The sequence below is a fragment of the Mus caroli genome, unplaced genomic scaffold, assembly GCF_978045245.1.
Source record: "Mus caroli unplaced genomic scaffold, Mus_caroli_1 scaffold_6, whole genome shotgun sequence".
Taxonomy (NCBI): domain Eukaryota; kingdom Metazoa; phylum Chordata; class Mammalia; order Rodentia; family Muridae; genus Mus; species Mus caroli.
Window position 1 is genome coordinate 107634514 of NW_028227261.1, and position 15480 is coordinate 107649993.

A 15480-nucleotide genomic window follows, 5' to 3' on the forward strand; every position below is an offset into this window, starting at 1 on the left:
AGTATGAAATTGTATTGGGGGTGGGGCCGTGTTCTGCGCCCTCTTTGCTCCCAAATAACTGCCGGACATGTCTATGCCCACAATAGCCTGTTTTAGCTCCCTAATAAATAACAGAGACTATATTTTTAATAAGCTGTGTGCACTAAGCTGAGCAGGTTTTGAGCTAGTCTAATCCTCTAACACTGCCTATTTCCCAGCCTTGTGTACCTGTACCTGCATCTGAATCTTGCCCTGGCTGGTTCTGACCCATGTATGTATGTCCTCATTGCTGCTTCTCCAGGTCCCTCCACAAGGTGTCTCTACACCTTCTTCTCTTCCTCCTCCCTCACCTGGGACCCTTTCACTGTGATTGGATGTCTCATCTTCCCTTTTTCCTCTGCCCATTTATGGAGGAATCTGCTCTTTATTAACTAATCAGAGATGATGGAAAACAATTTTTATGTAATATTGAGACCGGAGGTGTTTGACCATGTCAACGTGCATCCAGAATGCAACCCATTTCCTCTTTTACCGAGACCCACCAACATGGGCCGCGTTTGCACCAAGATCGTGAAGAAGGCGGCACAGGTGAGTACTACACTCGCCTGGGTAATGACTTCCACACCAACAAGCGCATGTGCGAGGAGATCGCCATTATCCCCAGCAAGAAGCTTCAGAACAAGCTAGCGAAGCGGATTCAGAGAGGTCCTGTGAGAGGTATCCCTATCAAGTTGCAGGAAGAAGAGAGAGAGAGGAGAGATAATTACGTTCCTGAGGTCTCAGCCCTAGATCAGGAGATCATTGAGGTGGATCCCGGCAGCAGGAGATGCTGAAGCTTCTGGACTTGGGCAGTCTCTCTAACCTTCAGGTCACTCAGCCTACAGTTGGCATGAATTTCAAAACACCGCGTGGAGCTGTTTAATCTTTTATGCCATATTTTCAATATACCTGAAAAAAAAGAGGGGAGGGTCCCTTGTGGGTGGTACCATCTTTGGGCTGGTAGTTTTGGGTTCTATAAGAAAGCAAGTTAAGCAAGCCAGGGGCAGCAAGCCAGTAAGTAACATCCCTCCATGGCCTCTGCATCAGCTCCTGCTTCCTGACCTGCTTGAGTTCCAGTCCTGACTTCCTTGGTGATGAACAGCAGTATGGAAGTGTAAGCCAAATAAACCCTTTCCTCTCCAACTTGCTTCTTGGTCATGATGTTTTGTCCAGAAATAGAAACCCTGACTAAGACAGTGACCTAAAACCTTTGCAAATATTAAACAAATCCTTTTGTAATGTATAAAAAGATTCTGTTTTCACCAACCCAAGAGCTAAGAATGTCATCACAAAGCACTGGAGGCCCACAGCAGGGGTTTTCCCACTTTACTATAAACTGCCTGTCTCATGTACACATCAATGTATTTGAAAGTGTTTGGGCTTAGGACTTTCTCTGTTCCACTATTTGTCTTAGTCAGGGTTTCTATTCCTGCACAAACATCATGACCAAGAAGCAAGTTGGGGAGGAAAGGGTTTATTCAGCTTACACTTCCACATTGCTGTTCATCACTGAAGGAAGTCAGGACTGGAACTCAAGCAGGTCAGGAAGCAGGAGCTGATGCAGAGGCCATGGAGGGATGTTACTTACTGGCTTGATTCCCCTGGTTTGCTCAGCCTACTCTCTTATAGAACCAAGACTACCAGCCCAGAGATGGCACCACCCACAAGGGGACCTCCCCCCTTGATCACAAATTGAGAAAATGCTTTACAGCTGGATCTCATGGAGGCACTTCCCCAACTGAAGCTCCTTTCTCTGTGATAACTCCAGCCTATGTCAAATTGACACAAAACTAGCCAGTACATTACTATAAAAACTTCATGAAGAGCTATTGAGGAGATGACTCAACAAGTAAAGATGCTGGCCACTAAGCCTGATGACCTGAGTTTGATCCCTGGAATCTACATGCTGTAAGGAGAGAACTGACTCCCTCAAGTTGTTCCCTGGTCTCCATAAAGATGCCAACACACACACACACACACACACACACACACACACACACACACCTGTAGTATAAGTGCACATGTATGTTGTGCACACACAAATACATTCACGATAAATAAATGTGATTAAAAGATAAAAAAAAACCAACTTGACATTTTTTACTTCACTGGAGCATAGACTTTGGGGTCACTTAAATCTGTGGCCACTCAGATTTGACTCCAGAATACTGTGTAGTGGTTTGAACAAGGATGCCCCCCACAGGCTCATAATGCTTGGTTACTAGGAAGAGGCATCATTTGGAAGGATTAGAAAAGTTAGAAGGTATGGCCTTGGTGGAGGAAGTGTGTAGCTGGGGTTGGGCTTTGAGGTTTTTAAAAGACCAATCAGGCCCGGTGTCCCTCTCTCTTCCTGCTGCCTGTGGATCCAGATGTAGAACTCATAGATACTTCTCCACCACTATGTCCCTGCAAGTCCCCATGTTCCCTGCCATAACGACAATGAACTGCCATGCCTCCCATCATGATGATAATGGACTGGATCTCTGAACTTGTAAGCCAGCCCCAGTTAAATGCTGTTCCTTATAAGAGTTGCCATGGTCATGGTGTCTCTTCACAGCAATAGAACACTAAGACAAACTGCTTCTTATTCCATTTGAGGTGACAACTATGTTTCTTGCATTGACAGGGCATTATTTCTTGGCTCTTGGTTTTCATTTCTTTGTTTAAAAACTTTTGATTTTATTTTATGTGTTTGTGTGTGTGTCTGAGAATATGCCTGTATACCACAAGCATTCAGGAGTCTGTGGAAGTCAGAAGCAGTGTTAGATTGCCTAAGAATAGAGTTACAGATGGTTATGGGCCACCATGTGGGTGCTGGGAATTAAACCTGGGTCCTTTGGAACAGCAACCAGTGCTCTTAACTGGTGAGCCATCTTTCTAATGCCTGTTTTACATTTCTTGAGGCAGGGTTTCAAGTAGGCCAAGCTAGCCTAAAACTTGCTAGGTAGCAGAGGGTGACCTCAAACTTTTGATTTTCCTGCCTCTGCAACTACTTCCAGAGAGCTAGCATCCTACTTAATGTTGCTTGCAATGCATATGTTTAAGGTTGACCACTGGGATTGGATAATCTATCTAGAAGCTGACTTCTAAAGAAAACTGACTCTTCTTCTCTCAGAAGCCATTGATTGCCTATAAGCTCTCTATAGGAGTGGGTGGGTTTCTGTTTTGTTTTGTTTTGCTTTGTTTTTAAGTTTTTCAGGAGTTTAAACCCAAGGCCTTGTGTGTGGTGGCAAGCCTTCTGCCAATTGAGCCTTATTCCCAACCCAAGGCATAATTGTAGAAAGGTAAACCAGTGGATATTGGAAAGCTCTTGGGGTTTTCTGGGTTGGGTGACCTCTGGGAGAAAGCATGACAGGCAGACATGTGGGGGACGCCACCAGTCATGTCAACCTGGAAACCCGGGCTAACACTGGTGGAAGCACAGGAAAGGCCCCACTCAGCATGCCCCTCAGAAAGACAGTATGGGCTTCTTCCTCATCAAGGAATTAATCCACTCTTTTTACAGGGATTGCAAGATGGAGTTCAGAAAGTACCAGTCGGGTCCAGTTTCACAGAGACATTCATTTCTGAGACATGGAATGAGAAGATGGCCTCCAACAACTTGCAGTCTCTGGGCGAAAGCCCAAGGAGGAAGTTTCCCCAGGGTTGAGGAAAGCACAAGGCTAGGAATGAACCCTGCAAAAGACAGCTTACAGGTAACCCCACCGGGTGCCCAGGCCAGGTACCCAGGCGCGCAGGAAGTCAGGTACTATAGGAAAGCCTAGGGCCCCATCTTTGGGCCAGTCTCCAGATAGTTAAGATCTGCGGTCAGATTGGAAAACAGACAAGGGTTACAGTTCAGAAGGGCTTGGATTGGCTGCCAAATTGGAATGCTTCCCTGCAGAGGCTTAGGATGAAAAAAAAAAGTCGGAGCCCAGGTAATAGACAGAAAGAGCAGGTGGTTATTGGCTTTCAGTGTGCGCTGTAAACACTGGACTTGAGTTTTCCCACATTGTTGCACTTTATCCTAATGGTGACTTTGCAAAGGCAAGGTAAACCGCCTCCTGGGGTGAAGTGAATGCTTCAGGAAGGCAAGGGAAAAGGAAGCAGGGGAGGGGGAAGCCTTTAGAAAAGAAGACTGAGAGGGAAGGAGAAATTGAGAGTAGAAGAGGAGGCCAGCAAAATGACTCAGTAACTGCATTTGATGCCAATCCCATGGATCCAAGCTCTATCCCCAAGACCCACATGGGTGGAAGAGAGAATCCAGTCCCACAAGCTGTCCTCTGACTTCCATAACATGCAGTAGCACCTAAGTACCCACCTACCCTTCCACACCAAATAAGTAGATCAATACACTTTGTAAAGAAAAGAGCAGAAGGCCAGGTGTGGTGGTGTACACCTTTAAATCCAGCACTTGGGAGACAGGGGCAGGCTGGTTTCTGTGAGTTGGAGACCAGCCTGATCTAGAGCCAGTTCTGTGCCACCAAGTGCTATATGGTGACACTCTGTCTCCAATAAATAAGTAAATAAACAAACGAATGAATAAATAAATAAAATGGAGTGGGTCAGTGGGAAGGGAAAGAGGAGAGAAATTTAAGAATAAAATTATTGGGTGGAAGAAACCATTACAGAAATTATTTATAAATTTATTAAAATCTGTATATTTATAAGGCTTCCAAGATAATACAAAGTCGGCTGACAAATCAAGAAAAGGTTTCTTGAGGTGACGTTTACCCAGTATGTGAATCAACAGGAAACTACAAAGAACAAAGAGAAATAAAGATGCTCAGAGGATCTGAATAGCCAGTTCCTCCCCAAAAGGACAGATAGAAATAGTTCAAGAAAGACAGATGATTAAACTCGATCTCTTTGTCCAACATGCACACAAATTAAACTTCCCAGGAACTAATTTTTCACCTATCAGATTGGCAGCGCTTTTAAACGGTTGTTATAGTAACTCTATTGTTGTCGAGGGTGTAAATAAACATGCCCTTGTGTGCCTGGTATAAGCAGACTGGTATAAGCTTTGGAGAGCAATTAGGCAACATTTATTTCAATGTTAGCATTACTACCCCTTTGATTCTGTGAGTCCACAACTAGGAATTTAGCCATTAAAAATAAGCTAAAAATCTCTCAAAAGAGGCATACCGGAAAACCAAGGCAGCATTGTCCGTAAAAGCACAAGGGGCCTGGAGAGATGATGGCTCAGTATGTAAGAACTTGCTGCTCTTACAGAGGATCTGAGTTTGGTTCCCAGCACCCACATTAAGTGATTCACAACTGCCAGCAACTCTAGGCTGTTGGGGAGCTGATACTGAGAGCTTCCAGTGGCTGCACCTGCCCAGTCTTGATGGTGTCCTCTAGTTTCCCAACACCAATAGTGCGGTGGGAATGCTAACTGGGACTCCTGATAGATTTGGCTGAATCTCCCCAGTACTAGGCTCTGGGCTGAAGCATCTTGCCTCTCCTTCTCCTCTCGGCACTACCTGCCACTGTATCCTTTCTCCTCCATCTCCCTTCTTACTCTTAGGAGACATTTTCCTCAGAAGTTAAACAAATAAACAAATATTTAAACATTTGATTTTGTTTTTGTTTGTTTTGGTTTTGGTTTTTCGAGACAAGGGTTTCTCTGTATAGCTCTGGCTGTCCTGGAACTCACTTTGTAGACTAGGCTGGCCTGGAACTCAGAAATCTGCCTGTCTCTGCCACCCGAGTGCAGGGATTAAAGGCGTGCACCACCACACCTGGTGTTTTTGTTGTTGTTGTTGGTTTTTTTTTTTTTTTTTTTTTTTTTGGACTCAAATCAAAACAGTGGGAACAGAGGGGGGAAAAGTGCCAAAAGGAACTGGCGGTTATCATGTAGAAGAATGCAAATTGATCCATTCTTATCTCCTTGTACAAAGCTCAAGTCTAAGTGGATCAAAGACCTCCACATAAGACCAAACACACTGAAATTAATAGAGGAGAAAGCGGGGGAAAGCCTTGAAGATATGGGCACAGGGGGAAAATTCCTAAACAGAACAGCACTGGCTTGTGCTGTAAGATCAAGTATTAACAAATGGGACCTCATAAAATTGCAAAGCTTCTGCAAGGCAAAAGACACCGTCAATAAGACAAAAAGGCCACCAACAGATTGGGAAAGGATTTTTACCAATCCTAAATCTGATAGGGAACTAATATCCAATATATACAAAGAACTCAAGAAGCTGGACTCCAGAAATTCAAATAACCCCATTAAAAATGGGGTTCAGAGCTAAACAAAGAATTCCCAACTGAGGAATACCGAATGGCAGAGAAGCACCTGAAAAAATGTTCAGCATCCTTAATCATCAGGGAAATGCAAATCAAAACAACCTTGAGATTCCACCTCACACCAGTCAGAATGGCTAAGATCAAAAATTCAGGTGACAGCAGATGCTGGTGAGGATGTTGAGAAAGAGGAACACTCCTCCACTGTTCGTGGGATTGCAAGCTTGTACAATCACTCTGGAAGTTAGTCTGGAGGTTCCTCAGAAAATTGGACAAAATACTACCGGAAGATCCAGCAATACCTCTCCTGGGCATATACCCAGAAGAAGTTCCAACTGATAATAAGAACACATGCTCCACTATGTTCATAGCAGCCTTATTTATAATAGCCAGAAGCTGGAAAGAACCCAGATCTCTCTCAACAGAAAAATGGATACAGAAAATGTGGTACATTTACACAATGGAGTACTACTCAGCTATTAAAAAGAATAAATTTATGAAACTCTTGGGCAAGTGGATGTATCTGGAGGATATCATCCTTAGTGAGGCAACTCAATCACAAAAGAAATCATTAGATATGCACTCACTGATAAGTGGATATTAGCCCAGAAACAGAACACCCAAGATACAATTTGCAAAACACAAGAAAATCAAGAAGAGGGAAGACCAATGGGTGGATACTTCATTCCTCCTTAGAAGAGGGAACAAAATACCCCTGAAAGGAGTTACAGAGACAAAGTCTGGAGCTAAGACGAAAGGATGGAATATCCAGAGACTACCCCACCCGGGAGTACATCCCATAATCAGCCACCAAACTCAGACACTATTGCTTATACCAGCAAGATTTTGCTGAAGGGACCCTGTCATAGCTGTCTCGTATGAGGCTATGCCAGTGCCTGGCAAATACAGAAGTGGATGCTCACAGTCATCTACAAAATGGAACACAGGGCCCCCAATGGAGAAGCTAGAGAAAGTACCCAAGGAGCTGAAGGGGTCTGCAACCCTATAGGTGGAACAACGATATGAACTAACCAGTACCCCGGAGCTCGTGTTTCTAGCTGCATATGTATCAGAAAATGGCCTAGTCGGCCAACACTGGGAAGAGAGGCCCCTTGGTATTGCAAACTGTATATGCCCCAGTACAGGGGAACGCCAGGGCCAAGAAGTGGGAGTGAGTGGGTAGAGGAGCAGGGCGGGCGGGGGAGGGTATAGGGAACTTTCGGGATGGCATTTGAAATGTATATAAAGAAAATATCTAATAAAAAAAAGTGCCAAAAGGCAGATCATAAAACATAAATAAAACTGTAGCTACCCTTTGCTGGCCTTTGCCCTGTGCCCTTTACTCTGTGTTTGGATTACCTGGGGAGTCTGGCATAGTAGAGCTGGCCTGGGCCCAAGAAGTTGTACTGCTTGCAGGCTCCCAGCTAGTGTCCCTGCTCTGCCCAGTGGACCACATGCTGAGTAGCAAGGCTCCCTGCTGTTGGGAGGCTGGGTAGGGAGGTGACAGACGGAACACCTGTGGGTTTCCAGACTCTGGACTCCTGCTGAGTTCTGACCAGGAGTACAGCAGGAGACAAGCAGACAGATGGGAGTGAGACCAGAGGTGTTTGTTCCCGGTGGGAGGAGTCTCCTGCTAAACTGCAGTGGGCCGCTGACTGACCTGCTCCTCAAAGCCACACCTGTATCAAGTGGCTCACCACCTCCTCTGCTGCTCTTTTACAGAGTTCTGTGACTGCTCTAGACCTGGGGTGGCAAATACTCTGAGGGTTAAGAGCTCTGGTATCCTGTACCATTTTTAAATGTGATCAATGCTTTTAAAAACATTTACTTAAGTACTTATTGTGTATGAGTGTGCGCACAGGTGCACGTGTGTGTGTGTGTGTGTGTGTGTGTGTGTACACCCATTGAAGCAAGTAGAGGTGCTAAAACATGGAACTGGAGTTGTAGGTGTTTGTGAATGCCTATTACTTGCCCATTTGGCACTCGGAACCAAACCAGCATCCTTTGCAAGAGCGGAAAGTGCTCTGAATTGCTGAGCCATCTCTCTAGCCCCTTGTTCAGTCTTTAGTAAATATTGCTCAGGATGTCAGCCAAGTGTGCTATCTGTCCTCTATAAGGACCCTAATTAACATGGCTTACCACAAGATTTTGTGATGGTGTTTTTGAAAAAGGGTCTTACTTCATATTCCAAGCTGGCTGACCCTAGAAATCATGATTCTCCTGCCTCCACATCCTCCTGAGTGCTGGGATTACAGGTACCTTCCACCACACCTGGACAATACAGCATATGTGTGTGTGTGCATGTGTATGTATAAATATATGAATGTATAAATGTATATGTATATATGTGTGTCTATGTGCATATATGAATATATAATGTATTATAATATATGATTATATATTCAATATACAATTGAATTATTATATATAATTATATATTTAATGTATTACATTGTATAGTATATTATAATGTATAATTTATAATTAATCATATCATGTATTTATATATAATATATCTCTATATAACTGTATGCATAATTATATAGTATTTATAATATAGAAACACGTACTTAATATAAATTAGCAGAATACTAGAAACAAGTCAGCTGTGCCTCATTAAAGAAGTGTCCAGGCATGGTGACTGTTAAAGGATAGAGGCAGGCAGATCTCTGAGTTCGAGGCCAACCTGGTCTACAAAGCAAGTTCCAGGACACTTGGGGCTACACAGAAAAACCCTGCCTAGGAAAACCAAACAAACAAAATTAAATGATGTTACATTTCCTACCTGGTGGTGTCATATGCACCATTGTGAATCTTGTCCTCAATCTAAATTCATCTGCATGGGAAGGTGTCTGAGACATTTGTCAAATGGAAAGACAAAACAAAAAACAGGCAAAATTCAGCCTGCACCGCACAGAGCCATTCATTAGCAAAAATAAATATGGGACTGGTGCAGCTCAGTGAGAGAGAGAGCTTGCTTAGCAAGCACAAAGCCCTAGAGACGGTGGCCAATACCACAAAAGAAGAAAATGTAAGTACAAACCTCTGCAGTTAAAACAGTAAATGCTACCCTCGATAGGTTTGGATTGACTATGATGACTGCCTTACTCAAAATAAACATCAGCAGAAAGGCAGGGCAGGGCTTTCTGCCCATGGCTCTGCTGCCCTGTGTGGCAGCCTTCCTTGCAGACTGGCTTCAGGTACTGGCAGGGTAACTCAGTGTGACAACTGAAAACCTTGTGAGGGGCGTGCCTCTCCTGCTTCAGTAAGCACTCCAGCCTAAGCCACTTAGTGTGGCTGGACCATGTACTACCCCCTGACCCTCCAGGAACTGAATCAGGCAGGAAGACTCCTGGAGGAAAAGCTTAGAAGGCAGAGTGTGCAGGGATTTGTTACCAGGGGGTCCAGGTATCTGAGGCATTCATTTCACCACGCTGGGAAGACTCCTTCCTTGTGAACCAAGGCTGCCTCCATAGATGCTTAAAACCTACAACTTGCCTTCCTAGTCTCCTTTTGTCAAATATAGCAGGGGCACAGGATGGGCCAATCAGGCACTACTGTGTCAGGCTGTCAACTTGAAGCCAGTGACACCATAAGGTATCTGAGTAGACATGAAGGACATGGCTGTTATGTGATTGGGACACCCTGGTCGGAAATCTTCAAAACTTGGTCCCTCCAAGTTTGTGAACTAGAAAAGAATCTTAAACTATATCCTCCTGCTGCTGCTGTGACCCCAGGGTTGGTTTCTGCTACACGCAAGCAAGATTCTTGCTTAATATGTACACATGTGTGTCACTATTCCCCGGTTTTATTGGGGATGTCCCCTACAGCCTTATGTTTTGAAAATATGTTTCCCAGTGTATTTATGGATGCTGTAGACCCTTAGATAAACCTTAGTTGGAAGAAGTAGGTCACTAGGAGGCCTCTTCTTCTATTCGTTTGTTTGTTTGTTTTATGTGGCTATTCTATTCAGCTAATGATGACCTTGAATTCCCCATTCTTCTTCCTCTGCCACTCCAGAACTGAAATTATACCCATGTACAACCACATTCAGCTATGAGTTGGTGTTTTTCTTTTGCTCATGTGTGTGTGTGTGTGTGTGTGTGTGTGTGTGTGTGTGTGTACACTGTATATGTACTATGTGCTATAATTATGGGCATGTACCATATGTGGGTATGTGATAGCCAGAGGTCAATGTCGAATATCTTCCTACACAGCTTTCCACTTTATTTGTTTATTTTAAATTATATTTATTATTGTTGTTGTTGTTATTCCGTTTTGTTTTTGAGAAAAGGACTCACTATATAGCCCGTGGCTGGCCTAGAGCTCACTATGCAGACCATGCTGGCCTCAAATTCATAGAGACCTGTCTGCCTCTGCTTCTCCAATGCTGGGATTAAAGGCATGCACCACCATCGCTGACATATTTATTTATTGTGTGTGTGCCTGTGCATGCCATACAATAAATGTGGAAGCCAGGGGACACTTTCAATAACTGTTCCTCTCCTTCCACTATGTGGATCCCAGGGATTGAACTCACGTCGTTAGGCTTGGCAACAGGTATAGTTAGCTACTGAGCCATCTCGGAGCCGATCCACTTTATTTTTCTGAGACAGGGTCTCACACTGAAGCAGGAGCTCACCAGTGGCCAGCAAGCCCCCGGCTCATGTCTCCACCATCTAACACTGGGATTCAGTTGTGCACTGCCCCACCCAACTTAGTATGTGGATGCTGGGAATCCAAATTCAGGTCCTCCTGTTTGAGCAGAGAGCACTTTGCCAACTGAGCCGTCTTCCCAGCCCACAGGGCCAGGCTTCTGAAGGTGACCGCACAGCCCCTGAATCTGCTAATCTCTGTTTGTTAGCCAACCATGATGTGGACAGCCACCACACACTCCTGCTAAGACAGATGGAGCCCTGTGGTAAATAGCTCTAGAAACTCAAAGAAGGAGAGCAAGGGCCTCTTCTTTTATGCCTTTCACTTTTATGTACTGATTATCATTCAATTATTACTATTATTTGCTTATTTTTAAAATATCATGTAGCCGGGGTAGTTGTGGCACATGCCTTTAGTCTCCCACGCCAACCCTACTGCAGTAATTTGGGTTGGATGTGGAAGCGAGTCAGGAGTGGTTAGCTCTAGCTCTTGACTGACTTGCCCAAACACTTTTCTAGGCTTCCCACTCACAGAATAAACTCCATAGTCTGTAGCAGGGCATTGAAGTCTTTTGCAACTCAAGCCCTGAAAACCTTCAAGATATTTTCACATCTTCATATATGGTATTTTTTTCATCTTCCAGCCCTGATTCCTCACCCCCATCCTCTCTGACCTGTACCCGTGACTCATGACTGCCCAGACCTAACAGTTATGCTGTTATCACGATACACTGTTGGGACCTGTAACAGCCTTGCCTAACTGTATGTCTGGCTTCTTGCTGGGTTTTGGGGGGCACTACTAACCATCTGGGGAAACCAGTTGTCTCTTCTTATGGAAGTGTCCATGCTGTAAGGACACATACAATGTGAACTGCTTGTTGCTTTCTGCTTAGCTTCTTTCCCTCAAATATCCCCATGGCTTACTCTCTTCCTTATGGTTTTTGCAAGCGTTATATTTTCAGTAATTCTCTTGTTGGCTCAATTATGAAACAATGCCCCACCTTCTACCCGATTTTGCTTAGATTCATGTTCCGTTTACTGTGTCAACAGCACTCAACTACCATTCAGCAGCCAAGTTTATTACCACAGCATATCTTTATAGCCTGGATGGGTGGGTCAGATCCTAGAAGGCAGAGATGCTATCTTGCAAACGTTCTCAGCACGAAGAGCTGTGCCTGGCACTAACAGGCATCCAATACATACTTGTTGAGTCCGGAAAGAGAGATGAACTTGATGTCAGAAAACCTGAGTCCTAGCCACAGCAGCGCCTGCAGATCTGTGCAGACTATAGCAACATACAACCTTCCCGGTCACTCGTCTACTGTAGATTGGAATAATCATCTGAATCTCTAGGGTGGCTACCAGGACTGCCCTGGGGACCAGTCGGTGGTTCCTACCGTTTGTGTGATATATATACAGGAGGGCTTGGGACCAGAACAGTTGCTGGTCCCACACTGAGTTTCCGACAGTGGGTCTGGGGTGTGGCTAGAAAAATCTCCATCTGTAACATGTAAGTTACTGCGGTAGTGGTGACCCCCGTCAAAGACAAGAGACAGATGGGCGGGTAGCTTGACACAGATGAACTCAGCACTGCAGGGCTGCTCCGGCAAACGACGGGGCTGACCCATTCGTCCCGATTCAGCCTGCGACTGTTTAGGGAGCGCTAGTGAAATGCGGGCCGGTCTGGGGTCGGTAGAGATGCGAGATGAGTTTTAAGCTAGGCCCAGAGGTCGGATTCAGTAGGAACGAACAGGAAGACTGAAGAGTGACCACACAAGCCGGGAGGCGGGCTCTGCGCGCGCGTACCCATCAGGCGCGACCCCGGAGGCGCGCGCGCACCCAGGGGGCGGGCCTGCGGACGGCGGGCGCGCGCGCGGCCCGGGGTGGGAGCGGGCGGCGGCGCGGAGCAGGCGGTCAGCGATGGGCGAGGGCGCGCTGGCTCCGGGCCTGCAGCTGCTGCTCCGCGCCTGCGAGCAGGGTGACACCGACACGGCGCGGCGCCTGCTGGAGCCAGGCGCAGACCCGGCCGCGGGGCCCGAGGCGGGAGCGGAGCCGGCAGGGCCCGAGGCGGTCCGGGCAGCGGAGGCCGGGGTGCCGGTGCCGGTGGACTGCTCCGATGAGGCGGGCAACTCGGCGCTGCAGCTGGCGGCGGCTGGTGGCCACGAGCCACTCGTGAGGTTCCTGCTGCGCCGCGGAGCCTCGGTCAACAGCCGCAACCACTACGGCTGGAGCGCGCTCATGCAGGCGGCCAGGTGAGCGGGGACTGGGAAGGAGAGAGTCCGGGACTCGTGAGAGTGCGAATGGCAGACTTGGAACTTTGCTTTTTGGTCATCTGTATGATGGAAAGAAAAGGGCGGTTTCAGAAACACAAGATTAGGGATGTTAGAAACTTTGGCTTTTGAACAGTGTGGAGGCTGCGGAGTGCATCTTCTAGACGTTCATTCATTCCGTTTTGCATCAAGGGTCTCCTAAGAATCTGTCTACTCACCCTGGCTTTGGGGGTTGGCCGAATAGATAACTGGGATCCAATTAAGTCCCCATTTTGGGGATAGGAGTGGGGTGGGTGGGTAAATAAAGTAGCATTCTTGATCTGGAAGGTCTGAGAGTAGTAGCTGACCCAGTTGGAGGAATAGAGGCGATTTTTAGTAGAAATGAGGTGTTAAGACTCGAGGATTTGTAAGAGTTATCCAGGACAGGAAAACGAGGAAGCGAGGGAGAGCAAGCACAAGGCAGACACACAGTGATGAAAGGTGGTCTGACAACTGAGAGGATGCTGCGACCCAGAGGGGGCTGGAGACAAGCCCACCATTGGAGGAAGAAAGTAGGTGCCAGATTGGGGCTGAACAGAAACCCACAATCTAAGGATGATCAGGAGTGTGGAAGGCACAGGGCACAGTGACCAGAACAGACTTTTGTTTCGGGTAAGTTACATTCAGCACCTGTGAGAATGGGCAGAGAGATGGGCCAGAATCAGGAAGGCTGGCTAGGAAGACAGCAGCCAAGGAAGAGACAATTAGTGGCCTGGACCAACCTGAAGTTGATCCTCATGGTTGTGTGACCCTGTGAAGGGGTTGGGAGAGGCAGCAAAATCCATCTCTAGATTTCTGACTCGTATAAATATACTGAGCTGTAAAAAAAAAAAAAAAAACAAGAAAAGAGACAATGCTTGTTTTGTTTTGTTTTTAGATTTGTTTTTATTTTATGTGTATGAGCGCCTGTGTATATGTGCACCACATGTGTGCCTGGTGTCTGAGGGAAGCCAGAAGAGGGCAGTGGATATCCTGGAACTGGAGGTATAGACACAGATGGTAGAAATCAAACCTGGCACCTTTTTGAGAGCAGCAGGTACTCTTAACTGCTGAGCCATCTCTCTAGCCCCAGAGGGACGGTCCTGAGAGTGAGCTTGGCTTTCAGTCACATAGCAGGTGGTACCGGTGGAGAATGCCAGGGCAGCAGAGGTGACTGTAAAACCTTTTTTCTAGGTTTCTTTCCTCTTAGGGGCAGTATTTACTCTTCCTCCATGTGAGCCTTCTCCTGCCTAGGTACCCCCTCATTGGCTTGTGATATCCCCAGAATGCACCCGCCTCCGTCTTCCTCTCCATCCCCTCACCCTTGTCCGCAGATACCTCTGTAGCTGTCTCCCACCATACTCCTCTGCTCCAGGTATACCTTTGCCCCCGCCTCCGTGAAGAGCTTCCAGATCTTTCTGGAACAAGTGCTTGGCTGTGCCTGTCACCAGCGGCTGCCCTAGACTCAGGATGACACTTCTGTCTGTCCACATCTGTCAGTACATCCGTCCTGGTCTCTTAGGTTCAGGCCTGGATTTCATCTGGGCCTTCTCTGCATTACTTTGTACTTTTTTAAAAAGCTGAGCCGGGCGTGGTGGGGCACGCCTTTAATCCCAGCACTTGGGAGGCAGAGGCAGGCAGATTTCTGAGTTCGAGGCCAGCCTGGTCTGCAAAGTGAGTTCCAGGACAGCCAGGGCTATACAGAGAAACCCTGTCTCGAAAAACCAAAATAAATAAATAAAAAAGCTGAAACAAGATTATCTTTTCCTCCTTACTGGTGAGACCCTGAGATTTAGATATCAGAATGTGCGTTGGCAGGGAGTCTCCACAGAACCCTTAGCGTGAGTTCTCTTCTGCTCTCAGCAAAGCCCCTCCTCTCTCAAGCTTAGCTTCTTCCAGGAAGCCTTCCTTGATGTGGCCATGGTCTCTGGTCTCACCATACCAGGCTGGCTCGCTGTGCACCCAACCCTGGCTATACCTAAGACTCCCTGGGATATCTCTCCACATGGGGTTCCTGGGGTTACCTTTCTGAAGGCTGTGACTCGGAAGCTGAGGAGAGAGGTGGGGAACAGGAAGGGTTGTGAGAAAGAAGCTCAGAATGACTTTGTACATTGGAGAGGCCCAGGTGTACACCTTCTCTCTGAGATCCACCCACTATAGAGACCTTGCAAGCCCTGGGCATCTGCTGAAAGCTTTGCTTGTCATGGTTTGCAGCACTGGCTTGTCTCAGTGCCACCAACCCCTGTCACCTATTTTTTGCTGTTCACCAAGTTCTGCAGAATTGTCCACAT

At 46.5% G+C, this 15480-nt stretch overlaps 1 protein-coding gene and 1 pseudogene across 6 annotated transcripts in view; both read left to right on the forward strand.

The window, feature by feature from the left end:
• The first annotated feature begins 525 nt into the window (after nt 1-525).
• LOC110293655 (small ribosomal subunit protein eS17 pseudogene) lies at nt 526-901 on the forward strand (annotated as a pseudogene).
• Nucleotides 902-12779: 11878 nt separating this feature from the next.
• The window catches only part of Anks6 (ankyrin repeat and sterile alpha motif domain containing 6), a 42402-nt gene continuing 39701 nt past the window's right edge, over nt 12780-15480 (forward strand). For all 6 annotated transcript variants that reach the window (XR_015047385.1, XR_015047386.1, XR_015047387.1 and 3 more), the window contains exon 1: nt 12780-13153. Coding sequence is in view for 3 of the 6 variants with exons in the window: in XM_029475711.2 (XP_029331571.1) it covers nt 12822-13153 (332 nt within the window). In the remaining 3 variants the exon portion in view is untranslated. The remainder of the gene's footprint in view (nt 13154-15480) is intronic.